This window comes from Lissotriton vulgaris, chromosome 5, assembly GCF_964263255.1.
Source record: "Lissotriton vulgaris chromosome 5, aLisVul1.2, whole genome shotgun sequence".
In the NCBI taxonomy this organism is placed as follows: domain Eukaryota; kingdom Metazoa; phylum Chordata; class Amphibia; order Caudata; family Salamandridae; genus Lissotriton; species Lissotriton vulgaris.
Window position 1 is genome coordinate 1,396,488,846 of NC_141693.1, and position 20,041 is coordinate 1,396,508,886.

At 43.9% G+C, this 20,041-nt stretch overlaps 1 protein-coding gene across 1 annotated transcript in view; it reads right to left on the bottom strand.

Moving 5' to 3' along the window:
* Positions 1-9,976, bottom strand: part of CAPZA1 (capping actin protein of muscle Z-line subunit alpha 1) — a 228,595-nt gene extending 218,619 nt beyond the window's left edge. The window contains exon 1 of the mRNA XM_086923344.1: positions 9,929-9,976. Coding sequence (XP_086779470.1) covers positions 9,929-9,967 — 39 coding nt within the window. The 5' untranslated portion in view covers positions 9,968-9,976. The remainder of the gene's footprint in view (positions 1-9,928) is intronic.
* Positions 9,977-20,041: the final 10,065 nt, after the last annotated feature.

Consider the following 20,041-nt stretch of genomic DNA (forward strand, 5'->3'; position numbering starts at 1 on the left):
GGTTATTCTTAACCTTACACCCACTCCAGGAGTTTGCAACAGGGTATGCCTGTCTTTAAAATGTCCTCATAAAATCTCTGCGTGTCATTCCCTATATGCCTACAGTCCCTCTACTCAAGCTATGCTTGTGCAGCCCCGTGTGTGGATGCAGAGAGGGATAGGTCCAGTTAAATCAAATCAAGATCAGATAAAATGTGTGGACGATGGGAAGGTACCTCACGGGAGCAACCACCAGGGAACTGCTGACAGGTTCTCTTCAGTATGTTCCACTTCTCATCATTGGCTCCTTCCCATCATAAATAAACAAAATGAAAAGTAGGAAAAAAGGAAATTCAGTTAGCTCAACAGTGTATGTCCCTACCATAACTATGTGCATCTACCCCCATGGATATCAACACCGCTAGTCAGTGTGATAGTGCTTTAAAAATAGAGTTAGAAATCCCTAGCTATTTAAACCCCTTTATTCTGTGCTGGGTTTCTACTCTCACTAAAACCAACACTACCGTTGTGCTTCGTTTTGTTTTCTATGAAGCCTGTGTAAAATCGTCGGCAATTTCATCAGGGCTGGGGGTGTTTTCTCCACACACCGCCGGTCGCCACCGGCACCCTGGCCAAAGGGGCCATATAGATATTAAAAAGGGTGGGGCTAAGGCAGGAGCCCTGGGGCACCCACTTATCCAATGATGTTCTTTCAGATTGATAGGGACCCATTTGGACTGATTGTGAACGGTCTGCCAAGAAATTCCGTAGCCAATTAAGGGCAGGGCCCTTGATACCACAAGAGCTTAACCTCTCCGCAAGCCTATGGTGAGAGATGGTATCAAAGGCCGCGGAGAGGTCCAACAGTATCAAAATAGCAGAGCCTCCTGCGTCCACTATTGTTCGGAGGGAGTCAGTCACCGCCAAAAGGGCCGTTTCCGTGCGGAACTCCCGCCGGAAGCCGGACTGCGAGGGGTCCAGGATGTTATACGCCTCTAAATAGCTATTTAATTGCCTATTAATCAGGCTTTCTAATATTTTACCCAGAAGAGGGAGCAGGGATATGGGACGATAATTGCTCAACTCTTTCGGGTTGGCTGTGGATTTTTTTCAGAATAGGGCGAACATGAGCCTCCTTCCAGGCTACTGGGATTATTCCTTCCCTCATGGATAGATTAAACATCTCCTGGACGGTAGGGGCCAAACTATAAGATAGAAGCAACATGATTTTGGGTGGGCAGAGATCTGTCGGAGAGCCTGATTTAGCAGAGGCCAACGCCATCTTTGTCTCTGCAAGAGAGACTGGCTCAAAGCCATCTAAGGAGCAGTCAGATCTAATAACATCTTCTTCAGGGAGCCTGTCACTAGTTGTAGTCACCAGCTTATCGGTGGAGAAATTTGCATAGATTTTTATCAATTTTCTCAGAGAAAAACTCTGCTAAAGAATTACAAAGTTCCATTGACTCCATAGTAGGTTGTTTGCACACCGTCAGTTCCACAAAGTCCTTTACAATATCGAAAAGGGCTTTGGCTGAGTTCTTAGAACGCTCAATTTGGCTGGCAATAAACACACGGCGTGCAGCCTTCAGGTTCAGGTGATAGGTCGCCAGAGCTTATTTATAGAGATGTTTGGAGTTCACCGCTTTGTTATGTCGCCACGCTCGTTCTTGTAAATACAGAGGGCTTTAAGGCCTACCTACAGTGGCAGGCGCATCTCAGAGGTAAATGAACAGAGAGAGGTTGTATAGCTTGGTTAAAATAGGAACTAGAGTAAGAACAAAAGACTGGACTATCTCCCCGCTGTATTGATCAAGAGGCAACACAAAAGAAATAGACGTAACCTTAGATTGTCTTGTGATGCAGGAGTAAAGGAAGAATAATATGGGGCAGTATAGACCCAGTGGAACATGGAATTCTGCTAGTCTGTGCGAAAGAGGTGCTGGCGACTTAACTGGCTTGAAAGTTTTAGAAAATATTCACACACAAAAATAATCTGATTCGAGCAAAGGGTCTGAGAAGTAATAATCTGAAAGCCACATACAGCTAGATTGGACAAACTGATAGTACTAGAAAAGGCTTCCCTTAACTGATTGGAGGCGCTCAAAATGCTAATTTGATCATTAGCAGCACATGTATATCACAGTGCTCTTTAATATTTATTTTCTGGTATATTTAGTGCAGCTGTAAAGTTCAAGGAACATAAATTCGCCTATCCTGGTGTGAATATAAAACGCGCCAGCTGCACTTAAACTTTTTACATTTTCATTTAACGCCTGCAAGCTCGGCTGAAAGCTATGGGCAGGATGTACCCTTCAGTGCATGAAAAATTATTTGAGTGGAATATTGTCATATAGTGCCTAGGAAGACAAAGTTATGATATCCAAACGTTGATATCCAAGAGTTAGTTGTAAGAATTTAAAACCCCCGTCCTTTTCAATGTTAGTAAATTGTCTATGCATACTCACTGATCCTGAACTCCGATATAACTGAAACTCTTGTTTTCTGCAATTCCTCTGCCCTGAGTGGTGCCTACAGATTTGGAGCTCCCCTACTTTTGACAACTTCTGTAGTCAAAAATGTAGTTTTCGTTTTGACACCCATTTATCACTCAAGGAATATACAAATAGGAAAGCAATTTAACTTGCTCCCTTATGTGGAAGATTCTTCTTTCAGCTTTTTGGAAAACAGTTATTCAGTCAATGGTCTTTCCCCACCTGGACAGTCTGGCCTTTGCCCAATATCTTCTAGCGCAACTGCAGAGAATTCAGAACTCTTGAGTATGTGGTTCTAGATCTCAAATATTCATAAATGTCCACTCATCGCAACGTCCTTCATAGGCTACTCATTCATAAAAGAGGTTTGTTTATAACCATCCATTTGTGCATTTGAACTATTAATGTTTCGACCCCTACCTATACTGAGATGCTCTTTATCTGCCAAGTTCCTTCTAGATCATTAAATAATTTGTACCAATCACCTGAGAGCCACAAAGATCAACCCAGGAAGGTGGGGGGAAGGCCTTCTTAGTGCTGACTGCCATATCAAGGAACTGTTTATCAATCTTCATCTTCACTCAATTAATCAGTGTACGATTACCTTTTCGTGACCAGCTTCTTAGAACGTTATTCAACCAATGCCTTGTCTCGGTCTAGTGCACTTAGCGCCATGATATTTTTTCACTGGGAAATCGTATGCTTTACGATTTGCCAATCATTCAATAAGTATAGTTAAACATGATCTGCCAATGATAATGCAGCCTACCATCATGGACGTCTCTATAGTTATGTTGCACTGTGTCTACCCCAGCCATGAAATTCATGAGCAGCAATCACAAACGTGAAATATAAATAATACACTTAAAATTGCAGGAGCTCTCCCAAAATGGGATTAACAAAAAAGCCAATAGGTCTCATCTATTTGAAATCTACTGACTTTGTTAAGATTTTGTACGCCATGTTACACGGCAAGGATGCTGTGCAACATGGATGAAAGTAAATAGGGGAAAAAAAGACGCTATGACGCGGGAAATGTTGAACATGTTATATATAGCGCTTTTATTTTATTTTTTTGTGCTCAGCAACATGTCAAAAAAACACTGACAAAGCACAAAGACAATAGATCTCAAATAGACGAGATATCGACTACGCAAATGTTTGTTTGGGAGTTAGAATTCTTAAAGCTCACAATACTCTTGTCAGGGCAGTGGGTGTGGTATAGGTGCATTCAGGGACTGAAACAGTAAATGCAACTGCCAAACATTGTCATTATCAGCATGCGTGCTGTTCTTCGTTGGTCATACTCCCTTCGAATTACACACGTGGGCAGAGAGTAATTTGGCAGAATACTTGTTATTTGTGGGTGCAAGCCAAGGCACAGCCATCAAATTTACCTACACAGGACCAGAACAGCAATGGCAAAACAAGAGAATTATCTTATATTCAGCCAGTGCATGGAATCGGAGACAGAATATGCATACACACAAACACATAGATAACAAACAAGTTCATGCATGAAGGTATTGACACATATACATACATCCAGTGCTCACAAAGGTCGCCACACCTTCAAGCAAATACAAACCAACACTGATGCACACTGAAAGAATCTCGGACTCTAAGTTGCTGTCTGTATGTCGAATCTAAATGGGTGAAACCAATTTCCTCCAAAAGCTGCCAGAGGTGACGTACAAAATGAAACCAGCTGCTGTTGAAAACGAATGAAAAACCATACCAATTAAAGTGGTGACATAGAAAACCAATGGGTGGGCCCCAATCCCTTTTCTGATTTTTTTTTGTAAAACCTTAATAGATCTGACAGTGCATGCGCTGTCTCTGGCGAGAACTATAAATACCACTACTTCCTGTTAAGGAGTACAGAACCAGACAATGATCTGGGGAGCTTACAGAACAAGTGCAGATCAATGAAAAGAGATGAAGTTCTGACAAGTGCCATTCATTACTGCTATACCACTACAGACATAAAAGCACAAGATCAGATTTCATATAGGAGGATTCAATAATAAAAAAACACGTTAATATGCTAAAATAGCATTACAAATACATTCAATTTTATTACACTTTATATTTTATTACACTTTATATATTTATTACATGATATATTTCCCATTTATTTCGAGCCTCCGATACAAACATAACTTTGAACACCTTTGAAGCTGTTTTTCAAATTTGAGCGCAAACCGAAAATATGTTGCCTACAATTTAACGTGCGCTAATTAAGAAACAGCCAAATGACAACAGAAAAAAAATAATCACAAGGCACAGAAACTACGAGTTCAAATTATATTTTAAGCCATTCCCCACAGTTGACGTCATTTCATATTACTTTTACTGCAGCATACCCTTGCTGCTTAAAAGTGCTAAGATATCACTGCAGTCAGCAAGAGCAGTGAAGGGACTACCACACCCAGCCACGCCATATTTAAAGTATCCCCGATATCAATGTCAAGAAAAAAATGCCTCTGCACTTACTGCTACACCCAGCCCACATGCATGCACCCTTGGCACAGGGCGTTAGTACCTTCAAAAAGCAAGCCATGCCGCAATCGTAAGGAACTGTCTTAGTAGCAGATTCAGAAAGTAAGCAGACACGTTTTCATGCGCGCTTTTTAAAAAGTGCGAAATTGAACGGCTATCTAAGCAGCTAATTAAATTTGAGGGTCTTGAAACTGACTATGTAAACATTGTGAAAATAATTATTTTACATGATACTTTCAAAAGGCAAAAGATAAGACGTTTGCACACAAGATGAAAAAAAATAGACGGCTCGCAAACTCTTTAAAAAAGTCTAGGACTTTGAAACATTTTAGCTATTTGGCTGCAGGGCAAGGCAGCTCAACAGGAAGCGACTGTTCAACGCTCACGGTACTTTAGACAAACTAAGATGTCTGTGCTACTTTTAAAAAAAAAGAAATTGCATTCGAAATACATAAACATGTACTAACTGGTTGCTGTATTCGAATACATAAATATCTACACAGTGGTTGTTGTTTAAAGTCATGAAAGTATGTCCCAACAGTGTAAATTCGAACTGAAAAGGCTATAAAGTGAACGCAATGACACACATCAAATAATTAACTAGCGACTTACTATATGGGCTGAAAGATCAGGACATGTCAGTCTCTTCTTTACATTCCCTACAAGGAAGCACTTGGACTGTTTGGGTGAAAAATTGATCAGACCTAGGGTGGAAAGTTGCATTCGCATAGGAGGCATGGTCATGAAATAACAGTGGGAATATTGACACATACCAGCCAAGAAACTGGAGCAAACATTAAGCGATTGTCAAATCCTTTTAATCCCCAACTGCATAGCTCTTAAGATGTGAAGAAGCTTGGGTATTCAAATATTTATTAGTCATGATCTTCCCACTGTTTTGTATGTGGTTTTAAGATGCCTTAAACGTCCAAACTAAATTTGAATCCAAATCTGAAACAAAACGAAGTCAATAAAGAATTAGCGACAGTTGAAAACTGTGCAGCTGGAATGTCCTTTGCTCCAATTGTAGTCCCAAGAAAAGCTAGCAAGTAACCTGTTTTTCACTGTTGAAAGGCCATCTTGCCCATTGCATAGAATGGAAAGGCTGTGTAATGTTTTCCAGCCTATCTTCCCAAAGGCTTAAGATGGAGAGGTGAAGTTTAGTATGCCTGTACTCACAATGTAATAACATCTTTTTGTGAAGGTGGTTTTTGCATTGTGTGTTTAGAAGCCACTCTTTTAGAAGTGGCTGGGTTTTTGTGCTCTAACATTTCTGTGTGTCTCTGCCTGGTTGTTGATTGACTGTCTGGATTTGAAAGCGATAGGATCTGGGGAATGTCTTGACCCAGGGGAGGAGGTGAGACAGCAACAGGCTGACCTGCATATGGAGTGTAGGGGGAGGACTAGCCACTAGAGGTGAAGAGGCCTGGGTTGCTGCTATAAAACAATGGTCCCATCTCCAGCTGAGTGATTGAGAATCCAGACCCCACTAATCAAAGGAAGAAGGTATCACTGGCAGAGAGGAACCCAGAACTGGCTTGAACAGTGGTCAGTGCCCCCCCTGAACGCAAATACTTCAAAGCCAATCAGGGGTTTAACTAGGAGAGCAGAAGCCCCTGAACTTTGGAGAATGGCTTTATTAAGATTGAACAAGACTGGAGCTACTTCGTGGTCAAGAGTGACCTTTGCCAAGGAAGAAACAACTGAAGAGACTGAAGGAAAGGACTGAATCTTGTGTGTCCAGGGACTGGCCTGCAGTGTGCTTTTTTAACCAAGGAAAGGCTAAAGGGACTCTGCTGTGTCCTGCTGTTTTAAAGGACTTTGCTGAGTGCTGTGTCCTGAAGTAACTTATCCTCAAAGGCCCGAGGTGAGTGGAAACTCAGGAACACAAAAGTTTCCAGGAGAGTCTCAGCGGTGATGTGTGCGTGTGCTTGTTGCAGCCCGAGACCCTCGTAAGCCGTGCCCTGTGATTGGCGGCACCTGGAGTCCAAGCAAGGATCAGCAATGCTGTGTGCATGTGCTTTTTGCAGCCTGAACCCTTTGTGAGGATTGGCCAATTATCGTGTGCACTGGAATCCAAGTCTCATCGACATTGTGTGTGTGTGCTTTGTGCAGCGTGAGATCTTCGTGAGGATTGCCTTGTTATCGTGCACACCCAGAATCCAAGTGAGTCTCATCGACGCTTTGTGCAGCGTGAGACCTTCGTGAAGATTGCCTTGTTATCGTGCACCCGGAGTTAAAGTGTGTCTCTGGGACACTGTATGCATGTGCTTTGTGCAGCCTGAGACCTTCATGTGGAGTGCCTGGTGATCGTGCACCCAAAGCTCAAAGGAGTTTCAGAGACGCTGTGTGCGTGTGCCCTTTGGCAGCCTGAGATCTTCGTAGCAGTAGCGGCCTGTACCGGCAGCCCCGAAGAAGCTGAGCCGCCGGCCCGAGTCCGCTGTTGCCAATTCACAAAGATTGCATAGGTTGCCCAAGCCCCTGGACGAGGAGAGGAGAGTGAGATTGTGCCCCCCAGGTAACGTGTGTTGACTCCTTGGTGCGGTGCGGGCTCGGAGGGAGGCGCTCCCTGCCTCTCTCTCTCATTCCAGCAGCACGAAGCCTCCGCTTCGGCTCGTATAGCTGCCAGTATTGCCAAGGGAGTGGCATTACCGGGCCGGACCTGCACTTTTTGTTACACCATCCTGTGTTGGGGGCAACTGTTGACAGAGGCTGACTGAGAGTCAGAAGGAGTGGCGGAGAGACCACCTAAGGCACTGATCTTATTTCTGCATAACAGAGTTTCTGATTAGTGTATTACGCATTGCATTATTCCTGCATAACGAACTACCCGATTAGTGAATGCGCATTGCATTATTCCTGCATAGCTAACTACCCGATTAGTGTTTTACGCATTGCCTTATTTCTGCATAACGACGTACCTGGTGGTTGTATTGCGCATTGCATTATTCTTTCATTGCAAAGTGCCTGATTGTTGCGTTACGCATTGCATTATTTTTACATTGCAAAGTGCCCGATTGTTGCATAATGCATTGCATTATTTTTACATTGCAAAGTGCTTGATTGTTGTGTTACGCACTGCATTATTTTTACATTGCAAAAGTGCTCGATTCTAGCATTATGAACTGCATAACATGGTATTAGGATTACAGTGGAATGCTTAGAAGTGCCCATTAATATCGCCAGAACTTACAAGGTCAGGCTGGCCTAACAACCGGCCAGGAGAAATAGTACACATACTCATATGTTGGATCTATATCCTGTGGTCTTATGGTATATCTTTTTATATAAAATGTATACTAGTTTTATAAAACTCGTATGGATTTTATTTGTGGTGTCATCTTTGGGTTACTGTGAGCGTGGGTTGCAAATACTTTACACATTTGCCTTAAAGATAACCCTGGTTGCTCGTGCCAAGCTACCAAGGGGGTGAGCGGGAGCTATCTCAGAAGGTGACATTCCTTTCTCCGACGTGTAAACGCAGGTCCCTATTTGGCCTTAGGTACTTACCTCAGCCAACTAGGCATCCCGGGTCTAACAGTCACATTCTATTCTATTCCCTAGCCACCCACCCTGTCCACGTAACGCTTTCTGGCTGTGGCATATCCAATACAGTCAAGTGCATGCCAAGATGACCTATCCAACATTTACCTCGTCCAAATCTGTAACCTGTCCCACTTCCCCTTATCCTCAAACCTATGTTGCCCTTGTACAGGGAAAGCCATTCTTCCCAACGGTTCTTACTTTAGTAACCTTCTTACTATGATTTAAAGGCTGCTCAATTTGACAACAATGCCATTATCAAAGCTACCATCCTATCACAAAAGGCACCTGACCCTAGTCCCCAGGGGCATAGCTTGGTCAGTAAGATTGTGTGTGTGGGAGGTGGGGGGGAGGGGGGTACAAGTGTCCGATTTTCCAACAATCACATTGGCATATCATGTTAAAATACATTACAAGACAAGCAGGGCATATGAGGGGGGGCTAAAGGGGAAAATGAGAGGAAAACAGGTTGGCAGGGGTACTGAGAGAAAACACAATATTTTGTAAAGTAACCAACATCTTTTAAGACTTTCAAAATAGAGAGGCAGCAGGGGGTGTTTGCGTATTTGTCTGTGTGTATGTAAAAAATCCTGGTTAATTGAGACAGGCACCTCACCATTCCCACTGGAAAGCAGCTTTACCCAACTATTTACCAGAAAATACATTTATTATGAGGGTGCAACACCCCAAACACTACCCCGCCCCTACTAGTCCCTGCCCAATTCCCTCCTCCGATTTAGCTCCGAGATCCACCCCTGAAAGGCTGAATCAATTGCCAAGGTTCCCACCAAATTCGTTGCCATTGCCACATTCACAATATGTGCCATTCTATATAATATTGTGGATAATTGACTCTGCTTTGCCACAGGCGTCCCTGTCTTTCTATCACAAGCAAAACCATTCAGGTGTGTCTAATCCTATTCAGTTTGTCCTCCTCTTCGTCTGTAACCGATCATAATAAACAGACAAACAGCCTTCACTACTCACTTCAAAACGAGCTCTTGATCGGGGGCCAAGCACAACCACGCTCTAACTACTGTTGGGTCCACGGGTGCCTTAGTAAGGATTTAGACCCTCAGTCAATGACAACCTGTCCTGCTTAATAAACTTCTGCGTACTGCCTTAAGTCTGCTTTGCTGTCTTTTCTCCAGACTGTGACGTGAACACCCAATATTTATCCCGGCTTGCTTATCCCGATTTCCTACATTTCCCCTATTTAAGATGCGTGCCTCTTGCCTTCCTTCTCTCACGTCTTCTCTGCTTCGGGTCTGTTCCTGGATGGATTGCATGCAGCGGGCCGAGTTTATTGGCGGGGCAAAGGAAAACTCTGGGGTTTCAGGTTAAAAGGAGCAAGTCAGCGGACCTGTCAACGGTGACAACAGCAAGGTATTTACAGACAGAACTGCGCATACCTTCTCTTCCTCGGACACCCTATCTTCGAAGTCAGCCATCTTGGCTCCACTGGCCCAGCCCCAGACCCACACTGAAGGGTTTGGTCGCTCAGCATGCCGGGATATCGTCAGAACCCAGCCTTTGGAACGCTAATCACAGGATAGGGGTTGGGCTCACACGTCCTGTCACGTGACCTGAATAACGTCTTCTGGGTCGTCACAGCTCCGCCCATTATGTTAAAACACTTTACGGACGGTTTTCCTCTCCGCTATAGAAAGGATTTACAGGAATGAGTGTGTGGTAAAGTGTGGCTGGGTGGGTTTTAGTTGTTGAAATTAGAATGCCCACTCACTTCCCAGGTTTTCATGAAAGTGAATTGGCATGTCCGATTTATAAGTTTTAGTCGAAAGTTACGATTGTTCATTTCTAGTGTCCAGCTTCGATTTGAAAGTGGCTCATCACGATATGTCACGCCTCTAGCCTGAACCGAGCTTTTGGGGTAACAGTGCGTTGGTGCAGGGAGCTTCCGATCCAATTATACGCTAAAAGCCCCGGAGTGCAAGGCGAAGTTATGTTCCATATGGCACAAGGCCACTTGTAATTAAACAAAACCCGTCCTTCCTTAATTGGAGGGGGAACTTCCACAGGATTTTCAGATGGAATAGTCTGCGCTATAAGTGGTATGAAAAAGTTTGGGAGGGTCGTGGCCTAAACACAAACTAAGTTTCTGGAATTTCTATTGTGGTTCCCCTCTGAGCTGTCTGTTATTATATGTCTGTACCTATATTTGTAACGAGCTGGTTACACAAAACTAAGAGATCCAGGTACGTTTTAGGAGAATGTATTTATGAACACCTCATCTATCAGTAACCAGCAGAAAGTGTTGCTGGCCCCCACACCAACATTTTTTGGGGACTTTACCCGAAGGTGTCCGAGCGCTTCACAATAGGAACAGTAATGTTACATGGGGAGAAAATAAAAAATGGGCATGTTACAAAAGCAAACGTTACATTACATGAGGCAAAAGTGACAATTGTGCATGTATCAAAAGCAAACAAAATACAAGAGGTAGCAAACAATAAGTTACAAGAGGAAAAAGTGACATGTGTGCTTGATACAAAAGCGTACAAGATCCAAGTGGAGGTATAATACTCCAATAAATGGCAGACACTCAAAACACAAGAACACACTGGGAAGGCACTTATATAGGCATGGAGTACAGACTTTCCTATAGTGGAAGAACTTCCTTCAGAGAATACAGAGGGCGTGAATTAGACTTGGAAGTGTCTTTGAAGGAGGAGAACTTTGAGGTCAGTTTTGAAGGACTGGGAAGAGGTGGTGGTCCGGAGCTGAGGCTGAAGTGAGTTCTAGATTCTCACCGCGTTGCCTGAAAAGGATTGGGCCATCAATCTTTCCCTTTTGAAAGTAGGAGGTTCAAGTAATAAATTTTCCGCATTACATGATCGTCTAGAGCCTCCCGAGAGTTTCAGTTTATTTGTCAGGTAACGAGGAGTGCAAGGCTTTGTGGGGGATACAGGCAGTCTTGTAGATAGATCTTGCCTCAATGGGAAGCCAGCAGAGGGTGGATAAAATGGGTGTGATGTGGTCGCTTTTTTTGGCCCCATATATGAAACGAGCTGCTGAATGGAGAATAGATTTAAGGGGGGGACAGGTGGGATTTGGGGAGGCCAGTAAGAAGAGAATTGCAGTAGTCCAATCTAGAGAGAACCAGCGATTGGACCAGGGTTTTAAGGTCTTGGTCCGGGAAGAAGTGACGAATCCCCCAAAGAAGGTGCAGTTGGTATCGATCAGGCTTTGCAATGGAATTGATGTGGGAGAGTAGATTGAGTTTTTTGTCGAGTATGACACCAAGGGATTTTGCACTGTCGACAATGATGGGTTTATTGGTAAGTAGATTCATCTGATCCATTCATGATTGAACCGGAGGAGGAGAAAGTGAGGAGAAGAGGAGGAGGAATTCAGTTTTGGAGGGATTCAGAATCAGTTGAAGAGTTAACATCCAGTTTTGAATGGAGTCGTGAGTAGAGTTTAGGATGGAGAGATCATGAGTTGAGGCCACCTTAAGGTAGATTTGAGTGTTGTTGGCATAGAGATGATAGAGGATCCCGGATTTACTTAGGAGATTTGCCAATAGTTCCAAATAGAGGTTGAACAGAGTGGGTGTAAGTATAGAGCCTTGAGGAACACCTTGACCTACCGCCGAAGGAGATGAAAGACTTCGCTATTTTGATCATTTGGGATCTATCAAAGAGGAAGGAAGCAAACCATTTAAGCACAGTGCCCTCCATGCCCATTCTCTGTTGAAGAGTGTTAAGGAGAGTGTTGTGATTGATGGTGTCAAAGGCTGCAGAAAGCGGTACAAAAGGGGGTGGTGATGGACGGAGCATCTGAACCAGTCAAACACTGACACCCAGTCAACAGATCTGGGTTTAATCCATCACCGTTCTTTAGCCCACTCTGCCACCCCAGTTCAGGCATTTCAGAGATGTAGACGAACACACCTTCGCCATTCGGGCTTTCTAAGTCCCATTTATCTGCTCCACTATCTCAGAAACCTCTGGACAGTAACTACAATGGAGTCTCTGGTCAACATTCAGTGCTGTGCAAATCATCTTCATGATTTCACTGTGAAAGTGCGTTCCTCTATCTGAGTCCAAAGAGATCAGAATTCCAAATCTAGGGCTAAGTTCCCTCAGCAATAACTTAGCTACAGTGAGTGTATCACACCTTTGTGTCGGGTAAGCCTCTACCGACCTTGAGAACACACACACCACAACCCAAATGTACCTCAGCCTGTTCCACATAGGCATCTCAAGGAAATCCAACTGCATCCTGTTGAAAGGTCCTCCTGACGTCCCAATGTGACTCATCGTAACCACAGTCTTCTTCCCAACATTCATTTTGTGACAGGTAACATATCTCTGACATATAGCTTCAGCCACTACACAAAATCGTAGATTGTACCACGTTTGTCTGAACACTCGCACCATCACATCTCTTCCCAGATGCATCGCACCATGAATCTGCCTTGCCATTGGGTTCAACAACTCATCTGATTACACTGCTCTCACATCACTTGAAACCCAAATGTCAACATCTCCTTTCACACATTCTGACTTGATCCACACATTTTTCTCCTGTTCTGAAACCTGTTCCTGCAGGCACTTGAGTTCGTCCCAAGTATCTGGCATGGCCAACATCATGTTGAACTCGGTTCTTTCTTGGCTACCTTCTATGTGTCTCTCAGTAAAATTGCAACCTTGCTCGGCAAAGAAACGCGCAACTTCATCGGCGTATCTGTTTCCAAGTGAGACAAAATTCGTTCCTTTCCCATAAGCTGTGCACTTAACAACAGCAATCTACTTAGGGTGCTGCAAGGCTTCTAAAAGTAGCCTCATGAACTCCCCATTTCTAATGGGTGATCCTGATGATGTCATGTAACCTCTCTGTGACCATAACTGTCCGAAGTCATGAACCACATCAAAACCATACTGGCTGTCAGTATAAAGGGTAATTCGAATTTGGTCAGCTGCCAAACAGGCATGGGTCAAAGCAATGATTTCAGCTACCTGAGCGGAGTATACTCCTTCCAGGCAAGCAACTTCAACCACCCCTGTGATGGTACATACAGCAAATGCTGCTCTCAATTGACCAACACTGTCTCCTATACATGAACCTTCAACAAAGAAAATCTCATCATGATCGGACAATGGTTCATCAACAATGTCAGGTGGAGGCTTGGTGCAATGTTCAGTCACATCAAGACAGTCGTGAACCGCACAATCTTCATCAAGTGTGTTCGATAACGGTATCAGAGTAGCAGTTTTCAAAACAGAATTCCTTCTAAGGGTCACATTCTCTGCAGCAAGAATAACTTTCTCGTAGCGTGTGAGCCTACTGTTGGTCAGGTGCTGTGTCTTTGTCCTGGTCATCAGCAACTCAACACAATGTGGAACGTGTACAACCAGAGAATGACCCATGATAATACTTTCACATCTTTCAATGCTTATACCTGTTGCAGCAACGGATTTCAGACATCTGGGCAACGCAGAAGCTATTGCATCTAAAGTAGCTGAGAAATAGGCAACTCGTCAGTCTCTGCAACGGCTTTGCCTTCAACGAGAAGTTGGGAATCCACTGGCGACAGTAGCCGACCATCCCTAGGAACATCCTGGCTCCCCATTGTGTGTAGGGCACGGTCATATTTATGACTGCCTCAATCCTATTAGGTGACACCTTCCTCTTGCCTTTTTCTATCCAATGTCCCAAATATTGCACCTCATTCAGGCAGTATTGCAATTTATTTGGGGACACCTTGTGTCCATTCTCTGCCAAATTAGTCAACAAGGCGATGGTGTCAACCCTGCACACATTTTCAGTTCTTGACGCAACAAGGAGATCGTCTATGTACTGCACCAGAACAGAGTTCCGTGGCATTACTAGACTTTCAAGGTTCTTTTTCAAGATCTGATTAAAGATCAATGGGCTCTCTGTCTACCCCTGAGGGATACAACACCTTGTTAACACACGGTTTTCCAGGTTGAACGCAAAAAGATATTGGCTCTCTTCATGTAAAGGTATCGAAAAAAATGCTTGGCAAAGATCAATCACAGTGAACCACTCTGCTTCACATGGGATCTGAAACAATATCACTGATGGATTCGGTACCACTGGACAACATGGAACAACTATATTGTTGATTTTGCGAAGGACTTGGACGATCCTAAATTTCCCACTCGGTTTCTTCAATCCTATAATAGGTGAGTTGCATGGACTGCCCATTATCTCCTTCAGGATCCCCTGCTTAATCATAGAATCAATTATAGGTTTTATCCTTGAAATCGTTTCTGGCGTCAAATTATAGTGGGGTGTTCTGGGGAACTCAACATTTTGCTTGACCTGAATTCTGACTGGCTCTACTCCCTTGATCAATCCTATGTCTTCCCCTGAAAAGTCCCACACTGTCTGTGAGACTGAATCTCTCAAATCAAGTGGAAGCTTCCACTGTCACCGCAGGAGACAATTCTACACATAAGTGCTGATTTGCAACTTTAAAGGTAGCATCGTCGTCATTTGTTTGTAACTCCACTCCCTGAGGGGTGCAATAGATTGTACAATTGAGCTTGCACAAAATATCTCTTCCTAGCAAGCAGACGGGACTAGAATCACACACTACGAATTGATGTCTATCATGGAAGGTCCCTATCCTCACAGGTATCGGTTCAGTCAATGGATTTGTCATCTTCCTATTTGCAACACCTACAACTTGGATTGATTGTCCTGAGAGGGGTAGGTTGGGAACTACTGCAGATCTCACAGTAGAACGGGTAGCACCAGTGTCAACCAAAAAGGTGGTAGGGTGACCATCAACATCAGCTTCTACAAAAGGTCCCCTCTGGTCTACCTCCAAGACTGCCCCAAGAGTGCAGCCTTCCTCCCCCTCAGGCACCGTAATGCCTTCGGGTTGAGATAACATTCATCTCGACCTTCAAAAAGAGGCATCTGTTGATACGTCTGAGCCCCTTGCAAGATCCTCGGAGGCTGGGGAACGTGTACCTGTGGAGGTAGCGCCCCCCTTTCATCGATCTTGGCTTCATCACAGTGGTTGTCACTTCAGGCACTTGCACTACTTCTCCTTCCTGCTGTAGCTGATTCATTGGGTTCAAGGGACACTCGCGTCTTCAATGTCCAAACTGGTGACAAAGGTGACTCGCGGTGGTCTTTTTCAGCGTTGCCAAGTCCACCTTTACCTTTCGGTCCCATCCTAGCATTCCTCTACTTGACTGCGCTTGAGCTCCTTTGCCGCTTGCATCTGAACTAGCAACAGTTTGTCCTTAAGCTTCCTATGCTTCGAATCTACCTCTTTGCTGCAATATCTAGCATACCGCAGTATCTCGTCTATCGTTTTGTTCTGCCAACAAATGCTATTGGATCATGAGGCAAATCTAAGGTCTCAGCCCTAAGACAAACTTGGAAACAAACTGTCCCATGTCCTGGGGGTTCATCATATCCAAACCACTATACTGCTTAAAGACCCTCAAAAGCCTCTCATAATATTCATGCACTGTCTCCTTTCAATCAGTCATTTGTTAAGCGCACTACATACCCGCGAGGGTCTCAAGGCTCCTTTGGCTCCTGAACCGTCCGACCTATCTTCACCCAGTCAATATCCTGTGGGGACTCTTTGGATTTCAGCCATGTAATCGCTTGCTCATACTTTTTAATTACAATTGGTGAAGGACCATTCGTGAAAGCATCCCGGTCCAGTTCCAACGTAGGCCACTCAATCGCAACTTTACAAGCTCCCCACAGATCACTTGGAACCACAATGTCAAACAATGTATTCAGATCAATCCACAACACCTTTGAAATCTTGACAAACCGCTCAACCTGCTTGTACCATTCAACTGAGCTCTCCCTCAATTTAGGGAAATCATTTGTGAACGCTGCCAAATCACCTCTACTCCAAGGCACATGCACATACCGTCCACTAGACACCTCTCGTAAAGCGTAATTTCCTATTCCTGATGTTCCCCCTCCCGGAGGAGGTACCTCTGCCACACTCCTCTTGGTGCTTTTTTTCTTCAACCATATTTCTTCCCCCTTGTCAAGCCTATTCCATGCTCGTATCCCTCTAATCAGTTCTCAAATGTGAGTCTTTAGCCCAATGACCCTCTTTTCGTCCAAATCTTGGTCATTATACTGTAACCCTTGGTTACGTTGTAACATCTTCATTTTAGACAGATCCACCTCATATCTGTTTGCCAATTCAGTTAATTTCTCATGTGCTGACCTCCTGTCGAGAGCTTCCCCACCACTCCAACACTCAGTGGAACCTGAGATTCTATGGCTTCCTCTGGTGGGGCTGATCTTTCCCCCTCTGACTCTGGGTTGTAAGAAGGCGGTCTCCTAGACAGCAGCCTTTCTATCAAGCTGTCATATGTTTCACTGTCGTCCTCCTCTTCTATTTTCTTCTGGGTGTTCCCTTCCTTGACTAACAGTGGGTACAACTTATCCCCCTCAATCGTCTGTACTCTTCATCTTTTCTCCAGTGCATCCCACCTCGCATCTTGGAATGCCCTAACCAAACTTTTCACTCTTTTCTGTCTCGTGTCTCTGTTCCTTTCGTGTGCCGCCCTAATCCATGCATGCAATACCTCAAACTGTGTGGGTCTAGGTAGAGGTCGCAAAGAAGCCATAATCATTTTCAACTGATATAGCACTTCCAATCTAAAAGTTCCATACCGTGGAAAGGTCAACTCCTCATTTCCTTCTGTCATTTTACATCAATGTTCAAGCCATAGTATAGTGTGCAAACCCGCATTTGTAGCCATATAATGAGCTGGTGTGTCCTCGGGTGGAGCCTCTTCTCCCCCACGAGTAGCCACCTTACCTTCTTTTCTCTTCTAAACAGAGATCGCAAACATCTTAAACATTTCATGATGGAACCAACACTTTTGCAGCGCTCTTCGCTTCCTGATGACAATCCACCAATACCAGCGCGGCTTCACACCAACCATCCTAGCGCAGCGCGGCACCTACAGATGTCACTTTCCTCTACTCGTAGCAGTTCCCCTCCTTTACAATTCGTCTCCCACCCACTCACGCGTCCCATCCATACACTGAAATAACTACTTGTACGTCCAAGCAATTACTTCTCTGACTGTACGGTCACAGTTTTGTGTAATTGTCTACCTCAACTGGCAATTCTCTGTCCACGAAACGACCGAACAATCACCTCAACTGATAGGTTACAATTGCTCGATGTTCCACATACAGCAACCCATAACCAGCTGCAGTTGCTACTCACTCTCTCACACATTCGCTCCCCCTATCTCGGTCCAGGCAGTCGCTGGTACCTCACGACTCCCTTTACAATGGTCGACAATTACTCTGGGTGTCAGCCACACCCCAACTGCTTAAGCTACTCGTCGAGCCTAAGACTTTCCCGGGCCGCGCGCGCTTACAGCCTGATCTCGCAATCACACAACAATCATTCCAACTCCGCAACACATCACAACATCAACACCGCAATCTAGCAACACATAACCCTATTCATACTCACTCTCCCACAAACTGCTGCTTTCATCACAGTCACTCTCCATCGGTCTCCATGAAACGCCATCTTCCGCTGGCACTCCGCTGGCACACCGCTGGACAATTATCACCTGAATTCTATGGGGCTCAGGAGTTATTATCCTAATCTAGATCTCCGGATTTTCTAAAGTTAGTCTTCTCTTACTTTAGAGACAACCATCCTCTGCGGCCACCAACTAATTGAGGCAGATTCTAATGCAGATTTTTCTCTAACCAATCTCTTTGTCTTCTAAGAAGTGTGAAGGGGAGAACACCAAAGACCAATCAATTTGAGTTTAAAGGACCACTGACTACGAGTTAAAGTTTAAAGATCTATTACAAAGCCAAAAATTACTGAACATACAAACACCTCAACAAGAAGGTAAGGAAGTATACAGGCACCAATACAAACATAATCCTACGCAAGAGTCTCAGACGACTCAATATGAAGATTAGCATAAGTTCCAAAAGCATCCGGCAAATGATAACAGTCCCTGCTTGAAGCCTTGACTGCATTTACCCAAAGGAAAGAAAGGTTAGTCTGATCCCTACACTAACTCTAAGGTGACATCCCTACTTAGCATTCCCACCCAGGCAAGAGGGAAACAGGTATTAGCAGTGAAGACTTCCTAAGAAGTACACTCACTTCCATGGGTAAGTAGCCTAAGCTACCGAGCTCATTCTAAGATGCTCCTTCTTGCTTCCCATTTGCTCAATGGCTACTCTAAGACTGCTCTCCACCCTCGGGGTACTATCCCTAATACAAAATCCCCAAAACAGTAAACACACCCTAAACACACCCCTTAAGGCAGGTCTTCTCTCCTGGGTTTTTCCATTACATTCAAAAACCGTTGATGTGTCCTTGGGTCCCAGGCACCTTCTCCGCCAAATGTATTATTCCACATTCTTCTAACTCCCACGATTCTCGACTCTACCATCCTAATTCCTAAAACAAATAGTTATTCTACCTAACGAGGTATGTGTCCTTGCATCTACAACAGAAAGCTTGTGAGAAAGCAACCTTGCACGCACACAAATCTACAATTCAAACTTAGCTGTGAAACAGAGCCTTCCCAAGGAAAATACATTTCAGGCCTACAGTGTGGAGCCAAGCTAAGAAATTACAGTTAGGCCTCTACTGGCGTTTTTCATATTACAAGGCCTTTACACATTTAAATGCATTTCTAACACTACATCATAAGCATTACATTCATTTCATTTTCAGCATTACTCTTTGTCTCATGAATAAGTAAACCTACACGTGCAACTTTTAATATGGTGCATGTTTAATCCTAATGCACTATTTCAAACGTGAAGCGTCTTGAATTGCATTACATAAAGCATATTCTCGGTTAAACGCTACATTAGACTGAAAACGGTATGAATACTCCTAAGCATTCTAACATAAATTGATTAATCACTACATTTCTAATAATCACACATTAGTACAGTCCTCTAAATATGCGGGTGCTAACTGCCCATGATTATGATGCACCCTTACCATTTTCAGAATAACATGGCACTCTATCATATGGAACTTAGTATAACACATCTTTATTCTATTGCTTGTAACCACAAGCTAAATATTATAAACCTGTATTCACTTCACTAGGCTCTAATGCTTACATCAGTTCTACAGAGTCCATCAGTAGCCACAAGAGTTCTGTCATTACAAACTCACACAGCACTGCACCCCCCCATTACATACAAAAAAGTACAAATATATACACAATCATTTCTCTTCAATGAGTCTACGTGGCACTTTGATCACACATCCTAACTGTGTCTTTGGAAACTGGGGACAGGCACTAGAAATGTCCATGACCGACATTGATGATGTAGATATAGCAGCAGCCAGAGGTTTGTTACTTGTCCTTTCAAATCCAGTCTCTACAAGCACATTAGAGCCTGACAAGCGATGAGTCACTTGTCTGAATTGCAATGAGTCCTGCGTAATGTTCATCCCAGGACCATCGAGCAGTCATCATGTGTCCTTTGATGGTCACAACATGAAATAGTTCAGCATCAAAATTAGC